Source organism: Odontesthes bonariensis, chromosome 12 (assembly GCF_027942865.1).
Source record: "Odontesthes bonariensis isolate fOdoBon6 chromosome 12, fOdoBon6.hap1, whole genome shotgun sequence".
NCBI lineage: Eukaryota > Metazoa > Chordata > Actinopteri > Atheriniformes > Atherinopsidae > Odontesthes > Odontesthes bonariensis.
Window position 1 is genome coordinate 16,924,977 of NC_134517.1, and position 17,404 is coordinate 16,942,380.

Genomic DNA, 17,404 nt, shown 5'->3' on the forward strand with positions numbered 1-17,404 from the left:
TGTTACGATTTCATGAAAAATATTTGCTGGTCTTGAATTGGATGGCAGCCACATATCTCGTAAATGGCCAGAAAAGTAAATGGTACTAAATATCTGGGGAGCAGCTAATTAGGTTAACTGGCAACAGGATTGGGTATAAAAAAAATAAAAAAGAGCCCCTTGGAGATGCACAGTTTCTACCATCAGCAAAAAAATAATTGACAAATTCTGGAGCAATTTTGGAATAACGTTCTTCGCCGTAAAACTTTGAAGACATTTAACTATTCCATCGTCTACAGTACGTGATATCATCAAAAGATTTAGAGACTCTGGAGACATCTCTGTGTGCAGGGGAGACGGCCAAAAAAAAAAAAAAATCAATAATTGATTCCTCTGATCTTTGGAAATCCAATGCTGATTCCCAAAACTTCAGTGCAGTCTGAGGGGCTGCAATGCATTAAAAACAGACACGATTCTGTAATGGAAATCACTGCATGGGCTCAGAAGGGCACCCGGAGATCAATGTCTTTGAACATAGTTCACCGGGGTGGATGGAAATGGATGGATGCTGCATCCTTTGGAGTAAAGAGGAAATTCAAAATCCTGCTTGTCTCATGGTATGGGATGGCTTCTTGTTGAAGAGTCCAGGTGCTGGTCTGGCCTTCCTGCAGTCCAGACATTTAACTGACTGGAAACATTTGGCGCATCATTAAATGCGAAATACAACAAAAGAGACCCAGGGCTGTTGACCAGCTAGAATCCTACATCAGACAAGAATAGAATGGGCAACATTCCTCTACCAGAGGTCCAGCAGCTGGTCTCATCAGTTACCAGATGTGCACAGGCTGTTGTTAAAAGAAGAGGGGATGCTACACAGTGGTAAACATGGCCATTTAGCCTACCATCTTTTTTTTTAGACGTGTTGCATATTTCCTTTAAATAAAAAACATCTGATGTTTTCTGTGTTGTGTGTGTTTTATGGATCAAAGTATTCAAAAGTGTCTGCATTTACCGTTTAGTATGACAGTAATCCAGTGGTATTCAAATGAAGTCACATTGTTTGGTGCGCCATTATAGTATGTTGTAAATCACACATAATAAAATTAAACCTAAATTCAATCACTGGTTACATTACGTAAACGCACAACAAGGTGTGTGTGACTCAGCCTTGATCGCAGGTGATTTTTTTCAGTACTGATTCAAGGGAAGCCGTGGAAACCAGGACAGCCCAACAGGCAGGAGGTATGCATTAACTCCTCCCCTCACGCTGCGATCTGTTACGTCCTCAATCCTCCTCCTCTCTGAAGCCAGCAGCCGCACAGAAGCTGCCGCCGTGCCTCGTCTTTCACGGAGGAGATACAGAAAGCCGGAGTAATAGCTAAACCCCGTACAGCCATGGCAGAGAACGCCGGCTTGGAAAACCACCGCATCAAGAGCTTTAAAAATAAGGGGCGTGATGTCGAGGTGAGCTGACATGACAATATAAGTGTGATTAATATGAATGTAATTGCTTCAGTGTAGAAAAATGCCAGTCTTTGGGCCTCGTTTGGCAGCCTGGCCCCGGCTAAAACTACTTGCTTGCCTGCCAGTCAGCCAACCCACTAGCTAGCTGATGTGAGCTATCGTAGAGAATTCGCCATCAAAGGTGCTACTGTATTCAACTTACCTCGTAAAAATGGACGTCGACGGCGGAAAGTAACCCAGTTAATACTAGTCGTTTAGCAAACTTCACCAGCCACTGTTTGAGACAAGCAATCTACAACATAAGTGGACTGTTGGAGTCGGGAGAATTAAGGGCAGGCAGTGTAGCTGTCACCGCCGGCTAACGTTAACTAGCTAGTCGGATGGACACCGGTCGCGAGCGAGGCTGGGCCTACCTGTCTTAATAATCTCGATATTTGCTATGTCTTCTCGCCAGCTGTCTCCAGTTAGCATCAATGTGGACTTGTGTACGTCGCAGATAGTCGGTTTTATTGATCCGGTTGTGGTTTATGTTGAATTAAATGACGGGACCACAGCCACCCCACCTTGTTAGCTCGCCAACGTCAAGCAAATTGCTAGCTCGCATTTCCAGGTGAGCCTGCTAAACCGAGCCCGCTAAACCCCTAACCTGTTAGCTGAATGATAATGATGCGATGACCTTAGTGCTATTTACGTTTTATGTGTAGGTAAACGTCAAATGTATTACTAGTCGTAACTAAATAAATGTATAGATTAATTATTTGGTTTATATTCATCATTGAGAGGAGACACCTTAGACTTACTTAACGTTAAACTGGCAGCAATGTTAATTATAACTGTGACGAACGCTGCAATGTTATCTTAGATGTCTGAACTGTAATACTCCAAATATATATTCTACGATAGCGGAAATGTTGGGGATAAATGTGTCGGTCTAGGTCTAGGTTCTAGGTCACACACTCTGAAAACGCATTCAGTTGTGCCCTGCTGGCAAATCTACGATAGAAAACGCTCTTTGTTGCTGTATCATTCAACTAGCAGCTCTAATTATAAATCTGACAGTATTTGTCTGCGTTGCTCCTTTGACATGACGGACACACATTTCGGTAAAGGCTGTGTTTAAACAAATGGAGATGGATGAATCTGCCAGTGTTGGATTGAAGACCTCAAATTTACCGACCTACAACTACACTTGTTTGAATTATATATGACAGTTAAGGAATTTATTAGAAAGCTTTGCTTTCAGCCATGGAGTTTTCTAACAAAGACATACTTGTGCTGGGTTATTCCGATCTATTGGTAATCCTGAGCTTATCCCCATACAAAGGTAAGTCTGAATATGGCCTTTCCAGATCCAGCAGAATAGTGGTTGGAGTTTCACCATTATCTTTAAAAGAAAAAAAAAAAGACCCACAGATTTATGCCCTGTAGCTAGTTGTTTTGAAACTTTGAGTCAGGCTGACAAGCACATGGCTACCATGACAGGCAGACTTTGCCAAGTGCATTCCTGATGCTATTTCAGGCATCTTGGATGTCTGACCTGGGTGCTCTTGGACCCCTGGCATGAATACGAGTTTTTGTAAACGGATGACTCGGACTACTGCAGGAAGGAAAGAATTCCTCTTTGGGTTTGCTTATTTAGGTCAGCCATAACAGATTGCTCTTCATTTCTGATGCCATTAGGAACAGTATTGAACTGCAAAGGAGTAAAGTCCCACATACCGTCTGCCATATGGCCCTACTTTGTATTCCTTAAAAACACACATGTTGTGGCCCGAAATGATAAGTCATTATTACCTTGCAAAACTGTTTTTGGATATCTATTATGTACCTGTGTGAACTTCAGTGTTATTGCTTTTGAGGGCATAAATTCAGTGTACATTCATTTTGGAACCTGCTCATATTTTGGCTTTAACCAGTTAACTGTGCTGGGTTACGTTCACTCTCTTGATAGTCACTCTGGACTGTTGTATTTTGATGTTTGGTCATTGTATAAGGGCTTTAAAAAAATTATTTATTTATTTTTGTTTGGGCCCGTGTAGTGGCTTTATTGTTGTTTTGCAGTGGTTGGGAGACACCTCTCTCCTCCATAGCCTCCTGAGTTATGACCGTCCCAGATTACGTAAGAGGCTATTTAGGAAGGCAACACGAACCTCTTCAAACAGTCACAAGATCTTAGACCATCTCAAACTGTTCTGGATGAGTGTGAAACCCAACAGACATACAACAGTTAAAACTATCTTTTATCCCCTGGGCTATGTTTTAGGCTAGTTGTTTTTGCAGGCCACTCACCTTCAGGTTTGGTGGTGTTTGCTGTCAAAAGGATTCTGTCACAAGGGACTTGAAAACAAAAAATTACCCTCCCGTCTTGTTGAGGTTTTAGAAAGAAAAAAAAAAAGAGATCTGTCTTTTATAATGGAAAATATGCTTGGTAATTTGTGATTATATCAATTACATTAATCAATTACCCATGTGAACCCATCTATATTATGTTTCATCACCATGGTACATAGTGATATATGTGTGTTTAAAAGAAATAAAAACAAAAACTGTTTTCCTTATTCACTGTGGTTTTCTTTTACAGACTATGAGACGACACCGAAATGAGGTGACAGTTGAGTTGAGAAAGGTGAGAAAATATGCACATTCTGACTTAAGACACACACACACCAAGCCTCTTACAGGCTACTGCAAACCTGTCTCTGACTTCAGACCAGTGCAGCTGTATTGAAACATGTAAAATTCTTCACAGTTGATACTGTTTTCTTTTTTTTCTAAGAAGCTAGCTTTGCTATACATTAAAAAAGAGCTTTACTGTTTCTACACAGGCTATGTTCAGCCCCACTTTAGAGTGTTGGGACTCCAGAATCCATTGTATATTATACAGCCACTGCTGTTTCATGTGCAAAATGTAAGAAAATGGACTTGTTGCATAAAAGATGTGCTTTGGCTCATTTCTCTGGGTGTATAAAGCAAAGAAAATGAAAGTCATTGCACTATTGGCATAAGCAGCTAGACTGATTTGTAGAATATGTGCTGATATGCTGTCTGTGTAAATACAGCTTATTCACTTGCTCGAGGGAAAAACAGGGAAAACAGTTCATGGTGTCCTTGCACAATTGTCTGTTCCTGTGAGTTTTGGCGAGATCGGAGATTTTCAGACCTTTCTTTTTTTATCTCCTAAGCTTTTGCCTTGACTGTCGGATTAAAACGGGAATAACTTTTGTCAGTGACCTCAAGATATCGCGAAAAGCAAACCTTTTCCCACTTGCGAGGGCATATCTTCCTTTACTTTAGTCTTTTAATCCTATTCTCAGCCTAATGAATATTTGTTCAGGAAGTTGTTGAAATGACCTTTTTTCAGTTATTGTTCAGCTGCTACTTTTGTGCAAAAAGGGAAATTAATTTTGTTCTCTGGAGTTGGCTGTGATTTCATCAGTTAACACATTTAAGTTGTTTTCACTGGTCACCGTGCACGCCCAGACGTCACCATCGCCTCCGTGTAACGCGGATTATGTTTTACTCTTTGTGTCATGTTTGCAATTCTTTTCATTACTCTTATCAAGTTGGTATGCGACACTATTTGTGGTCGAATTATGCAAGGTATTTCAGAAGCTGTTTTTCTTCCATGTAAGGGCAATGTTTTTGTAATTTTCTCTTCATGCCACTGTGATGGAGCCATCCCCACAGTGGCCTTTTAACATCTTTTCACATTTGCAAGTGTTAATCTGCGGGGTCATTTGCACATTCTGAGCTGTATCCTGGTTTGAAAAAAAACCCAAAACGCATTGGATTTGTAGAATGGGGTAAAAAACAAGTGTATGAAGTTGTTTGCCAGTGCTGCTGATGTCATAAGAACACTTTACCCTTCAGCCACAGATTTAATGTTACCACACATAAGACTCTAACTCAAGAGGCCCAGTTTTCTCCTAAGTTGGTGGAAACTGATCTTAGATTTGACATTTCAGAGCTGCTTCAGTCGTTGTTGACACCCACAGTGCCTTATTGGATATTTCTTGCTGATATGAATGCATGGTGCAGGAGTGGAGTCACATTCTCGCAAGGCTGCTCGGTAAGGTCACATTTAGCACTTTAAACAATGGTTATTGGTTGTCTGTCGTGTATCGAGATCAGTGGAATAAGTCAAGCTGTTTTTTTTTTTTTTTTTTTTTTTTTTTTTTTTTTTTTTGACCGAAATTGGACGCCTCGAAGGATGAATGAATCCAGCTTAACATCTGTGTAGCTGTGTACCGAGAAGTGGGTCCTGTTAGTTTTCTGATGGATCTTAAGTTCTAATTCTTCCACAGTCGGAGTCTGATTTCTGTTTGTGGCATGATTAAATCAGTTGCATTTTAGCTGGGTCAAAAGTTCTTTGTTTCTGTATATGGCACCTGACAATAGAATGTCCAATCTTTCATTGTACCTGATGACTTTGAGAGATAAAGTAGAAGCATGGAGAGTACAGCTTAGCCTGCAGAGTTGTAACCAGTGTAAAGTTGTAACAGAGCACTGGTATTTCTCTAAAAAGACATGTTATGACATGTGTAATGTCTAACGAAGTTGTTAGTTTGGTTTACGAAACGGGGAAAATACACGGTTTGTTGAAAGTGAGGAAGCTCAGATTTACACAAAATTAACACTGTAAAGGAAATCGCATCATTTAAACATTACACTCGAAAATGAACATGGATGAGACTGGTTGGCCATTTACCACAAGCTGGACCACAGTGTTGCACTGTTGGAGGAAGTTGGGGAATGCTGGCAAACAAACATGTAGAGCAGCTCTGAGTACTGACACAGTTAGTGGTGTTAAAACATAAAACGTCACCTCTGTGGAGTGCTGAGGTGGTCCAAAGTCTAGCACATTCCATTGAGCTGGATCAGGGCAGCAAGAAGTACTGCGCTAGCCGTGTGTGTCATCTGTGACGCACATCAGCATGATGCACAGGAATGTAGGGCAAGGGAATCTCCTCCTACCACTGACTCACATGCCTTGTAGACTGATGCTGAATGAATATGTGCTTGTCAGGGTTGCAGTGTGTGTTGTTGGGGGGGGGGGGGGGGGGGGGGTGTTTAACATGAGGCTGTGATGAAAAAGGGAAAAGTTTGTGAAAGAAACAATGGACCAAGGTTCACTGTCTGTTTATGAATTCATGAATACATTATTGGAAGCTTTCATATCCTCCCCCTCATTGCTCCTCTTGTGTTTCTTTTTCTTTTTTCCTCTCTTCAGAACAAACGGGACGAACATTTACTGAAGAAGAGAAATGTCCCCCTGGAGGAGAGTTTGGAGGACTCTGATGTCGACTCAGACTTCAAAGGAGTAAGTGTGGGTGTGTGTGGTGGGTGTGTGCTGGAGCTATAGACTTGACTATGAAGATAAGACGCCGGAGAGGTTCAAATCAATAGAGCATTGTTTTTACATATATTTGCACTTTGATTTTGGTTGTTTCACATCTTAATGAGAGCCACGGTGGCAAAGAAAAGGAGGCTGAGGAACAAAGACTGTTGTAAAGATGAGTATAACAATGTGTCACAACCGAGCTGAAAGCTGCTGATATTTTGCAAAAACCTGAAGGGAAATTAAACGATCCAGCACGCAGGCTAATGAGGTCAGCTAAAAGCTTCTTGAGGGAAAATTTAGCCTCAAATGTTATTTGGATGAACACCTGAAGAAAAGCGATTGTTTTGCGGCAAATCGGCAACATTAAACTGCTGCCGTTTCTGGATTTCCAAGCACTTTTTGACGCAGGCTTTTAATTCAAAACTTTGCTTGAATATCCACACACATAAAGTTCTGGGTGGTTTGTGAATGACCAACCTGTTTCAACTTTATTGCAATGTTGGTTAGGAATGACGTGTGCCTGAATAAAAGAGAATGAGGTCCATTTAGGATCCCTGAATTTGCCAAAAAGGACTTTTATAAGATATGTGGAGACCATAATTGAGGAAGGGTTGTTTTGTATTGAATGTTTCTACTAGGGCATTTGTATAATCTGGAAGTTTGCATTTTATATTTTTCTGATGGGACGAAGCGAAGGAAGCAGTCCATATAATTAACAGTCCTCTGGACTGTCATGTATGGTACAACCTACCTGCCAAGTACCATATAAAGCTCCTTGGCTAATTGGTGTTGCTTTGAAAGGAAGAGTGATTATGTCAAAAATGGATTTGTTTTTCTTCCATATGTTGCTTTTAGTTTGAAGCGACAAGAAGAAAAAAATAAGGCGGCGCTAATTTTACAAGCATCGTCTTTCTAAAAGGTGACGTGTGGAGCGGCAAACGTTCTTCGGTTTATCCAACGTTGTTGTTGTTAGTATTCATTTTTACTGTGTTGCAGGCGTCGAAACACTGTTGAAGTCTTGCGATTATGTGTAGTTGAAAGCTGTCAGTCACTGTATTTTCCAGTTAAAAAAGCCAGAAGTACATGGACATCTTAGAATGTTGTCAGAAATAAAAAAAAATTTAAAAAAAAAGAATTCATGCTGTAACTGAAAATAGATGGCTGCTTTAGACTCTTTTATTCAGCCAAATTCATGTTCAAACTCGTAGGCAAAAGACTGTCCAAGGAAAAGCTTCAGCTCGCTGGCGGAGTCGAAGGCAAAACGCCGACCAGACATTAAGGATATCCTGAATAACACATTTTCACATCAGATAGCAGGATGCAGAGGTTATGATGTCAGACTTGTTTAAAAGTCTGAATTATTGCAACTCTTTATGCTTACTACCGCAGTGTTCAAGTTGAATGGTAACGTCACTAAAGCTTCTCGCTCTATAGAACAGACAAATGCACCATTTTGCACATTTGAAGTCTACAGCTGGCTCTCTGTAGTCTCGTTAGTGGTGGAATATGCAAATTAGCTGCTAATTTTTCTCTGCATCTCTCTTTTTGCAGCAAAACGTTACACTTGATGCCATCCTACAGGTAAGAAGATATCATCTTAGGTTTTCTACCACAAATGAGTCTGTTCCATGTCAACCGCTGCTTTTTAATTGTTGGCTAATTATTTTGTCGGGTCTGTCGCCACAGAATGCTACCAGTGATAATGCAGTTATACAGCTCGGTGCTGTACAGGCAGCCAGGTGAGCGGCAGTCAAAATGTATCTACAAGCACCTCATAGACAAGATTATGTTCTTGAAATTCTCTTTTTTTGTGTGTGTGTGTTTTGTCAGAAAACTGCTCTCCAGTGACAGAAACCCTCCCATTGATGACTTGATAAAGTCTGGGATCCTGCCTATTTTAGTCAAATGCCTGGAAAGGGATGACAAGTAAGGCTATTCTGAAACAGTTTGTTCCATTTGTGTTTCATGTACTCATCTGTGGTTTATGTATTTCATGACGATCCAATGCTACTGTCGCAGGTTTTAGGTGCAACACGGGCTTTGTGTGTGCTGAACTGTTGTTTCCCACTGTGTCCACACGTGAGTGTGTGTGGAGGCATGCAGGGCAGCTGGCCGGTCCTCTCAGCTCAAGCCAAGCCAAATATATCAACATTCCTGTCTCTTAGAGTTCTTCAATTCCCAGGACCTTGTGCTCACTGACGGGGAGGGGGGGAGACTGAATAGTTTAGGTGGAACAATTTGTCAGGAATAAATTGTTACGTTTTTGGCCATTGGCGTGACGCTGTTTTGGGATTCAACTGCTTTGGGGTTTATGTGGTTCAATCCTTATTTTTCCATTACAATAAATTAGTTGTTTACAATTGTGACAGCAGCCAAGCTTGATAAACGGCTTCACAGCGAGATCCCATTACTGCTTAACATTAACATTAGCAACTGTAGATGCCTTCTTTACGGTCTTGAAATTGAAAATCAGAATGCTCGATAAGAGATCCAAAAGAACCTGTTCTGTCCACAGGCAACACTAACAACCAGCTGACTTTGTTTCTCTATTCCACTTTGTTTTTGTCTTTGCATTCCTGGTAAAGTCCGAGTAAAGCAGTAGGAACTCCAGAGCATGGTGGGACGGCCTCTCAGAACATTTATTGTGGCGTACGGATGTATCATCCGCCTCAGTTTGCTTGCTTGCTTGGCTGGTGGGTGGCGTGGGAATCCATTTGCAAGTGTACGGTTTCTAATGTTTTGCGTTGCATCAGTTTTCCCCTGAATTATTTCATGATAATCCACATAATAATCCATTTTGAGCACAGCAGCAGTTTGCCAGACCGGATATGTAACTGATTTCATATGTGCTGTCCGGCACACGGTTTCATAAAACCGTTTTGAACCTTTTTGTAAGATCTTTGGAAAGAATCCAGGGTATGTGAAAAATAACACTGGAAGGCCAGAAACAGAAGTGTGTTTTGTGCCTTGGGATTATAAACTACTCTCCTTCGAAACATAGAACGGCAGCTTGAAATGAAGAAAATCTCTTTGTCATCGATTGTTCCCTCTTTGATGGCCCACCTATTGTGGAAATCCAAACGTCTTGCTTTACAGCTTCAGCAGATTTGTGTTCTCTTTCTGTTTTACAGCCCCTCTCTTCAGTTTGAGGCGGCTTGGGCTCTGACCAACATCGCCTCCGGGACATCAGCACAGACTCAAGCTGTGGTTAAATCCAGTGAGTTGACTCCGCATTCTGTCTCCACCAGTGTTACCCCTTGAGTCTGTGTTTATATACTGTCTGCAGTCTGTACAGCGAGCATATTTGTTTGTTTTTTCACTCACTGAGGCAGAGTGTTTTTTTTTTTAAGATGATGATGGTTTGGAATAAGAGTGCACAGTTATGGAATGAGAACAACACGACTGGATAGTGGGAACTATGATGGGCTGGCAGAGGTTGAGAGAAGCAACGTCTAAAACATAAATGTTTATACTTAAATGTGCAAAGGTTTCAGGCATATTTGTATTCAAATGTGGAGACTTGGTTAACATTTTATATGTAGTCATTTGTTCACCTTCTCTCAGTTTAACTTCTAGCTTAGAATTGATCCTAGCCCGATCTTAACTTTGATTAGATCTTTTTTCTTATTGCATAAGTACGTCAAATGTCGTTTGTCTAAAATAAGTTAAGTTGAAATTCTAATCAGATTTGATTATAGCTCAGTAAATTTAGCCCAAGTTTTTCACTTTTGATGAACAAATTTAATTTGTCTCTTGATTCATATACACATAGGGGATGGGCGATATGGAAAAAATGTTGTATCACAATTTTTTTGCATAAAATCACGATTTCGATTTTTTTATCACGATCTTCCATCCAAAAAAAAAAAAGACCAATTACAGTAAAGTCGACATGCTGAACCACAGAAGAGCTAAGGAGTAAAAGAAAGAATTTGGCAATCAACACATAGTAATTCAACTGTAACCCAATTCAAGATGAAAAATAATGATCTAATTAATGACATCTGACACAGCGAGAGTGAAGCAACCGGAAATAGAAAAACGAACCACTGATGACGACTTGACTCCACCTCATGATGCCATTTAGCAACAGATGAGCAACGCTGCATGCTCATTTACTGCAGCCACAGTCACGCACTGCCATCACCAGAGCGCCCTAAAGGAATACTTTTCAACTGTGTAATGTTTGTCACGGTCGCGGTGCATCCCTTTTCTCTTGCACCGTAGTTAGCTTACGTGCTAGCGGTTTCCTCATCCGACCCGAGAGTGCTGCTGCTGGCCGTGAGTTTCTCCCGTGCGCCGCTATGGATGTGCTGTGGATGGTGCCGCTGCTGCTGTTCCCATTCCTGATGTGGACCAGCAGCAGTGGGTTAGGGTAGAAGAAAACCCGAACCAATTCCAAATTACAGAGGTGGACTTCCTCTTCTTCACCAGCTCGTCGGCTTGGCTTTCAGCCATGGCTGTCAATGCGTTTTCTAAGTTTTTACAAACACAACATGCAGGTGTGTAAGAAAGTGTCACGACACACAGTTCGCTATGATTGGTCGGTTAAGTTAAGGACGCACAACGTCTGCCGCATCGGCGGGAACCAGCATTAAAAAACAAAACAAAAAAACATTACGCTGATTGGCAAAGGCGATCTATACGGTTTCTCTAATTTGGTAGATCGCCTGCGATTCTCCACTCTTCCTCGCCAGTCACGATTTTATATCGTCAGATCGCGCACCCCTATATCCACATAACTCCCCGAAAATGAGTGTTCTTTTTCGAATGAATCCACATCTCCAGATTTCACAGCAGTTTCTGACTGCAGATCCCCTCTTGACTCGTAGGTAGTTACTCATGGAGCTCAAACTTGATCAAACTTTTCTTTGCAAATTGGACATGATCCATAGCAATGCGGATGTGTTGCCATAAGAAAAATTACTTTGGACCGCACGTGTTATGGCTGCTATGCCAGGAACCGTGCTGTAACTAGTTGGGTAGTTAGGGGGGACTGAATCTTGCTTTTCATTTCAAAGCGAGATCCTCCCCAACTGTAAGTTGATCAGTTTTAGTTTGGGGGGGGGGGGGGGGGGGGTATAAATGCATCTCAAAATTACGTATTCATGGCAAAACATAGAGCCACAGTTTAAAGAGCTAATAAGTGGATTTACACCAAACATAGCGGCTCTGTGCTATATGAAAGGCGCAAACATGACAATATTTTCATCTCTCACCAAATTACAAGAAACAAATGAATGTGGATTATAAGATCAGATGTCTGACTCATAATCAAATTAAACCCATGATTTCAAGTCATACGGCCCGGCCTTTTCCAGACATTTTCCCTAGGATCTTCTAAAGAGCACGCTGATATTTACCAAGTCATGCCTGGCTTGACGAGAAGGGAGGACTTTTTTTTCATAATTTGCTGTAGGGGGCAAGATCAACACTTTGGACATGGATCAAGAGAAGCGTATTGTTTAGTCAGACGAATGACTCAAAAGTGAAGTTGGTGGGTGTTTTTTTTAAAAAAAAAAAAAAAAAAAAAATTTATGGATAAGAGAAATTTAACTCCACTAACCTTAGAATTATTGCTCATTTCTCATGCAGAAGGTGTCCAATAATAATACTTGAAAGCGCTATTCGGGATGAGTTTTTAATGATTTACAGGGTCATAAACTGTCAGTAGCTGCAGACTCAAAACAGGCGACACGATTGTGAACGTTATACTATTTGCGTGTCAGTGTTCAGGACAAAGGACGCATATTTGAATGTTGGCCCGAAGGAGGTACTTCTGCAGTACTTTTGCCTCGAAGAATTTGGGTGGGGGGGGCAATAAGGGATTTAGCAGGTGTTTTAAGATGGAACTACTTAGATTATGGTGCGGTGCTTTGTGCAAGAATTGTGACAGTCGTGGAGTCCTGTTCATTTTGGATTTTGAATGTTCCCAGGAAAGTGGGGTTATTACTGGAGTTGCTCAAACTTCCAACTTGGGGCGTTTTATGATTTGTTGATGTTTGCATATCCAGATGCAGTGCCCTTGTTCCTGCGACTGCTACACTCCCCTCACCAGAACGTATGCGAACAGGCTGTATGGGCTTTAGGAAACATTATAGGTAAGTGCTACCCTTCGCTTCACCGATCGTAGGCAGGTATTCGGAGCCAAGTTGACATTTCCCCTGTTTCCTGCCCAGGTGACGGTCCACAGTGCAGGGATTATGTCATTTCTTTGGGTGTGGTCAAGCCACTGCTCTCTTTCATCAACCCATCAATCCCCATCACCTTCCTCCGCAATGTTACCTGGGTCATCGTCAACCTCTGCCGCAACAAGGATCCACCACCGCCCATGGAGACTGTGCAAGAGGTGGGTGTCTGGACATGGGTGCATGTCCACATGTGCAAGATGGAGTTGTTTTTTTTTGGTTGTTTTTTTTGCTCCAGGCTGAGTCAGTTTTTTAGTAACCAAATCAGCCTCAACACCCAGGGGGATGTCTGACTATAAAGCTCTGTTTGTGACAAGCTTCCTCTTGTTTTGACATCTACCCCCACCCAACCATCTTACAGCCTTCTTTTCTTTCCCCACAGATTTTGCCTGCCCTCTGTGTGCTAATATATCACACTGATATCAATGTAAGTATCAGACTGAAATGCGATTGTGAGTCACTTTGCGTTTTTGTGGAAAAATGATTCTCTCGGCGCCATCACTTTTCACAATGCTTCCAGCACGACTATTGCAACGTGTGTGCGTCTGTGTTTAGATCCTAGTAGACACAGTGTGGGCTCTGTCTTATCTGACGGACGGAGGCAACGAGCAGATTCAGATGGTCATTGATTCTGGAGTTGTTCCATTTCTTGTGCCTCTCCTCAGTCATCAGGAGGTGAAAGTTCAGGTAAGACTTTGTTTTAAAGAGCTAATTCATACGCCACTTTGATTTTCATCCTTTGTGATCGATCTCCAAAGTAATCAAGTTTATCCTCAAACTCAGACGGCGGCTCTGAGGGCAGTGGGAAACATTGTAACAGGAACAGACGAGCAGACGCAGGTGGTTCTCAACTGTGACGTTCTCTCACACTTCCCCAACCTGCTCACACATCCTAAAGAAAAGATCAACAAGGTATTAAAAAGCGCAGCTTCCATTCATTTATTTTCTGTCTGTTGGTTTCAGCATAGCATTGGCGTAGACGTTGGGTATTTATGCTTGAGAGATCTGTCTCGCTTTCTGAAAGTCTCTTAAAAGGAAACTAATCATTTTTATAAGTGGTAATGTTTGCCTTGTTTTCAGATGGTAAATCTAAACATGTTCGTTAGCTTTTAAAGGGACAAACTTAATCAAGGAGGACCCCTGTTGGAGGGATGCATTTAGGTTATATACAGTATTTATGTAGATTGTACTAAACCCAGACATGGCTCATGTTAGAATATTCATGTATGTATGTACCCATGTATGGTTTTCACCATCTGCGTTTGCTTTTGTCTGCAGGAAGCGGTCTGGTTTTTGTCCAACATCACAGCTGGGAACCAGCAGCAGGTCCAAGCCGTGATTGATGCCAGGCTGATTCCTATGATCATTCACCAACTGGCTAAGGTTTGTGCGACGCGAGGACGGAATTCAAGCTTTGCATTCTCTATTCTTTATTTTTTACTCCACAGATGGTACCAGTTTTGCAGCAAACAAACCAACAAATGAAATGGTCACAGAATGCAAATGTGGTTCAGATTTTCCTGTGTACCCTGACAATATTCTGTGGTAGTAGACCTTAGTGACAGCCTGGCTCTCTACAGGGGGACTTTGGCACTCAGAAGGAGGCTGCATGGGCCATCAGCAACCTCACCATCAGTGGAAGGAAAGACCAGGTGAGCTGTCCCCCTCAATCGTGTAGAAATGTATAGCTTGTGTGTTGATTAGGGAGGTAGACCTTTTTTTTTTAATACACATCCTTACACATTTAAGACATTCCATCAAACTGATTGATCTAAACTTGTAACATCACACACACACACACACACGCACACAATATTGTTCAGTAATGAAGGTCCTTGAGACCGATTTGCACAGATGTTTTCCAGACGTGTAACTATGCACTTGTGTTGTAATAAAGTATGAATGTGGTGTGTATGTATGGGTTTGTGTAGGTGGAGTTCTTAGTGGAGCAGAATGTCATCCCTCCGTTCTGTAGCCTGCTGTCAGTGAAGGACTCCCAGGTGGTGCAGGTTGTCCTGGACGGCCTCAAGAATATCTTCATTATGGCGGGAGATGAAGCCAGCACCATTGCTGAGATCATAGAGGAGTGCGGAGGTTGGATTTTCATCTACTTCTATGAATTCTGTTTAAACTTGTTGGTAAATTTAGGAGCACGTTAATGTAGCAAAGTTGACCGGTCAGTTTAAGGTGTCACGGTTTGCTCTGTCTGTTGTTTTGACTTTTTTATCCTTTTCTGTTTTGAAGGTTTGGAGAAGATAGAAACTTTGCAGCAGCACGAGAACGAAGATATCTACAAACTAGCCTTTGAGATTATTGATCAGTACTTTTCAGGAGACGACGTAAGTTGGCCGTCAGGGATGTTTCACTTGTTTCCTCTCGATCTGCAGCTCGGACCAACGTGACCTCACAATGCCGTTTCTTTTTCAGATCGATGAAGATCCCAGCTTGATTCCTGAAACCACTCAAGGAGGAACCTTCAACTTCGATCCAGCGTCCAACATGCAAACAAAGGAGTTTAATTTCTAAGAATCCCAGATGTTTGGCTCCACCAGTTGCACGGGTTCTCTGTAATCATCCCAGACATTCACCTATCTCTCCAATCTGGCAACCTGGTACAGAAGGATTTTCAAAGCCTCACTTCAACACGGAAACTCACCACTGAAGGGTTTACTCGCACCCACCTCTGCACTGTTGGGTGACTTTTCTTTTCTTTTTCTTTTTTTCCTTGTTTTGTTTTTCTTTGTTTAAAAAAAAAAAAAAAAAAAAAAAAAAAAAGTCATCATTTACAGACAAATGCAATTCTTCATAGGAGTCCTGGTTATTCAACAGGCACCATCACCATCTGGCAACCTGCATCAGGAGGACTGTCAGTATTGTCTGCCAGTGCTTCTAGATGTCAAAGGTAAAACCAGACGGAAGAAAAAGCCTTCTTGGCAAGATCGATTTGCCAAATGTCAAGTCTTCAAAGACAAAAACTCAAGCACATTTCACACACCAACACGTGCACACACAGACACATTTCTATATATGAATATATGTATACACACTTTTTGACACTTAGGATTTGTGTGCATACTTATGTTAGAAGCCGTCATATCACTTACGGGGGAAGAAATACTGCTGTTTGTTTGTGGTTTAATTTTGTGCTTTCCCTCCCCCGGATGGTCCTCTGGTGTTACTTCACCCATGCACACACACGCACACACACACACACAAACTGGCAGAAACGAGTAAACACACGAACACACTTGGTCACACTGATTCCTGACGGCCAGGCGCACCCCTCTCTCACCCAGTTTAAAGAGTTAATCCCAGAGCTAAGCCATGATTAACCACGGACCCCGCTGGGGTGAAAGGGCTCTAAGGTTAAAAAAAAAAAAAAAAGACTCCGTGGCCGACTGACTGACGGGACTTCTGACTCAATGGCTTCTGTTGAATTATTGAACTGTTTTAAAAGAAAAAAAGAAAGAAATCATCAAAAATGTGAAGAAAATGCCATATTTTCTTTCTTTTTTTCCAACACAACTGTAAGACCTGCTAACTGCCTGCTTCTGACTCAGAAGAGCATCAACATTTTTTCTTTAAGTGGATGTGAATACTTGTCACAGGAGGAGGCACCTTTCAGGTGAAGGCACAGATACTGGACAGAAGAGGATCACGTCAGCTGTAGCGTTCATTACCCGCACTCCCCCCCCCAATCCATTTCGGCAGCGTGCACGCATACGCGTCCCGTGATCCGGCGAGCTGTTTGCTCGGGACTCCCCTGTGAAATGTGAAACTCAGAAGGGGGCGTTGATCGAAAACCTTCGAGCAAAAAAAAAAAAAAAAAAATCGTCCTGAATTGCTCATCTTACCTTAAGGTCATTTTAATTTTTAATTTAAATTTTTTTTTTTTTTTTTTTAAAGATCCACACTTAAAACCAATTCTAATTTCATGTTTCAGCATTATCTGGTTGATTCTGTGGAGCTTCCTTGTATCTGTTTTTCCTTTTTTTTTTTTTTTTTTTTTTTTTTTTCTTGAGTCTTATGCACACATCTGAGAGGCATAATGATGTCTGTCTGCAGAAAAGGGGGGACCTATGCTCACGGAAAAACTAGAATTGTATGAGGAGTACAGGTCCCGATCTTTACAGTACTTAACTACTTTTTATGAAGAGGTCACGTGTCATCACTCAGTTTGAATAATTGTAAAAAGAAACAAACAAAACGTGATGTGGAACTCTCCTTGCCGTGTAATGAATATATGAATATATTTACATAAAGCCTGTACAAAGCTGCTGCAGCTGACAGTCATTGGGTGGCTGATAACTGTCAAAGATGGCTGGGGGGGTCGTTTTTTCTTTTTTCCCGAGCAATATTTCTTTTATAGTTTTTATTTTTGACTTGCATATGTATTGTGATGATATGCTGATGATTTTAAACAGACTGGGTT

The 17,404-nt window shown here is 41.5% G+C and overlaps 1 protein-coding gene across 1 annotated transcript; it reads left to right on the forward strand.

The window, feature by feature from the left end:
- The first annotated feature begins 1,277 nt into the window (after positions 1 to 1,277).
- kpna3 (karyopherin alpha 3 (importin alpha 4)) lies at positions 1,278 to 15,585 on the forward strand. Its single transcript, XM_075479316.1, has 17 exons — positions 1,278 to 1,443; positions 4,025 to 4,069; positions 6,674 to 6,763; positions 8,336 to 8,365; positions 8,471 to 8,523; positions 8,615 to 8,710; positions 9,916 to 10,001; positions 12,799 to 12,885; positions 12,964 to 13,133; positions 13,355 to 13,399; positions 13,528 to 13,659; positions 13,756 to 13,884; positions 14,251 to 14,355; positions 14,553 to 14,624; positions 14,904 to 15,066; positions 15,217 to 15,311; positions 15,400 to 15,585. Exons 1-17 carry the CDS (start codon positions 1,375 to 1,377, stop codon positions 15,496 to 15,498), a joined length of 1,566 nt encoding a protein of 521 aa, XP_075335431.1. The 5' UTR covers positions 1,278 to 1,374; the 3' UTR covers positions 15,499 to 15,585.
- The last annotated feature ends 1,819 nt before the right edge of the window (positions 15,586 to 17,404 follow it).

Coding starts and splice junctions, on each gene's coding strand:
- kpna3 (XM_075479316.1), top strand. CDS start 1,375: ATGGCAGAGAACGCCGGCTTGGAAAACCACCGCATCAAGAGCTTTAAA. Junction 8,366..8,470: donor CACTTGATGCCATCCTACAG/GTAAGAAGATAT, acceptor CTGTCGCCACAG/AATGCTACCAGTGATAATGC. Junction 15,067..15,216: donor GATCATAGAGGAGTGCGGAG/GTTGGATTTTCA, acceptor TCTGTTTTGAAG/GTTTGGAGAAGATAGAAACT.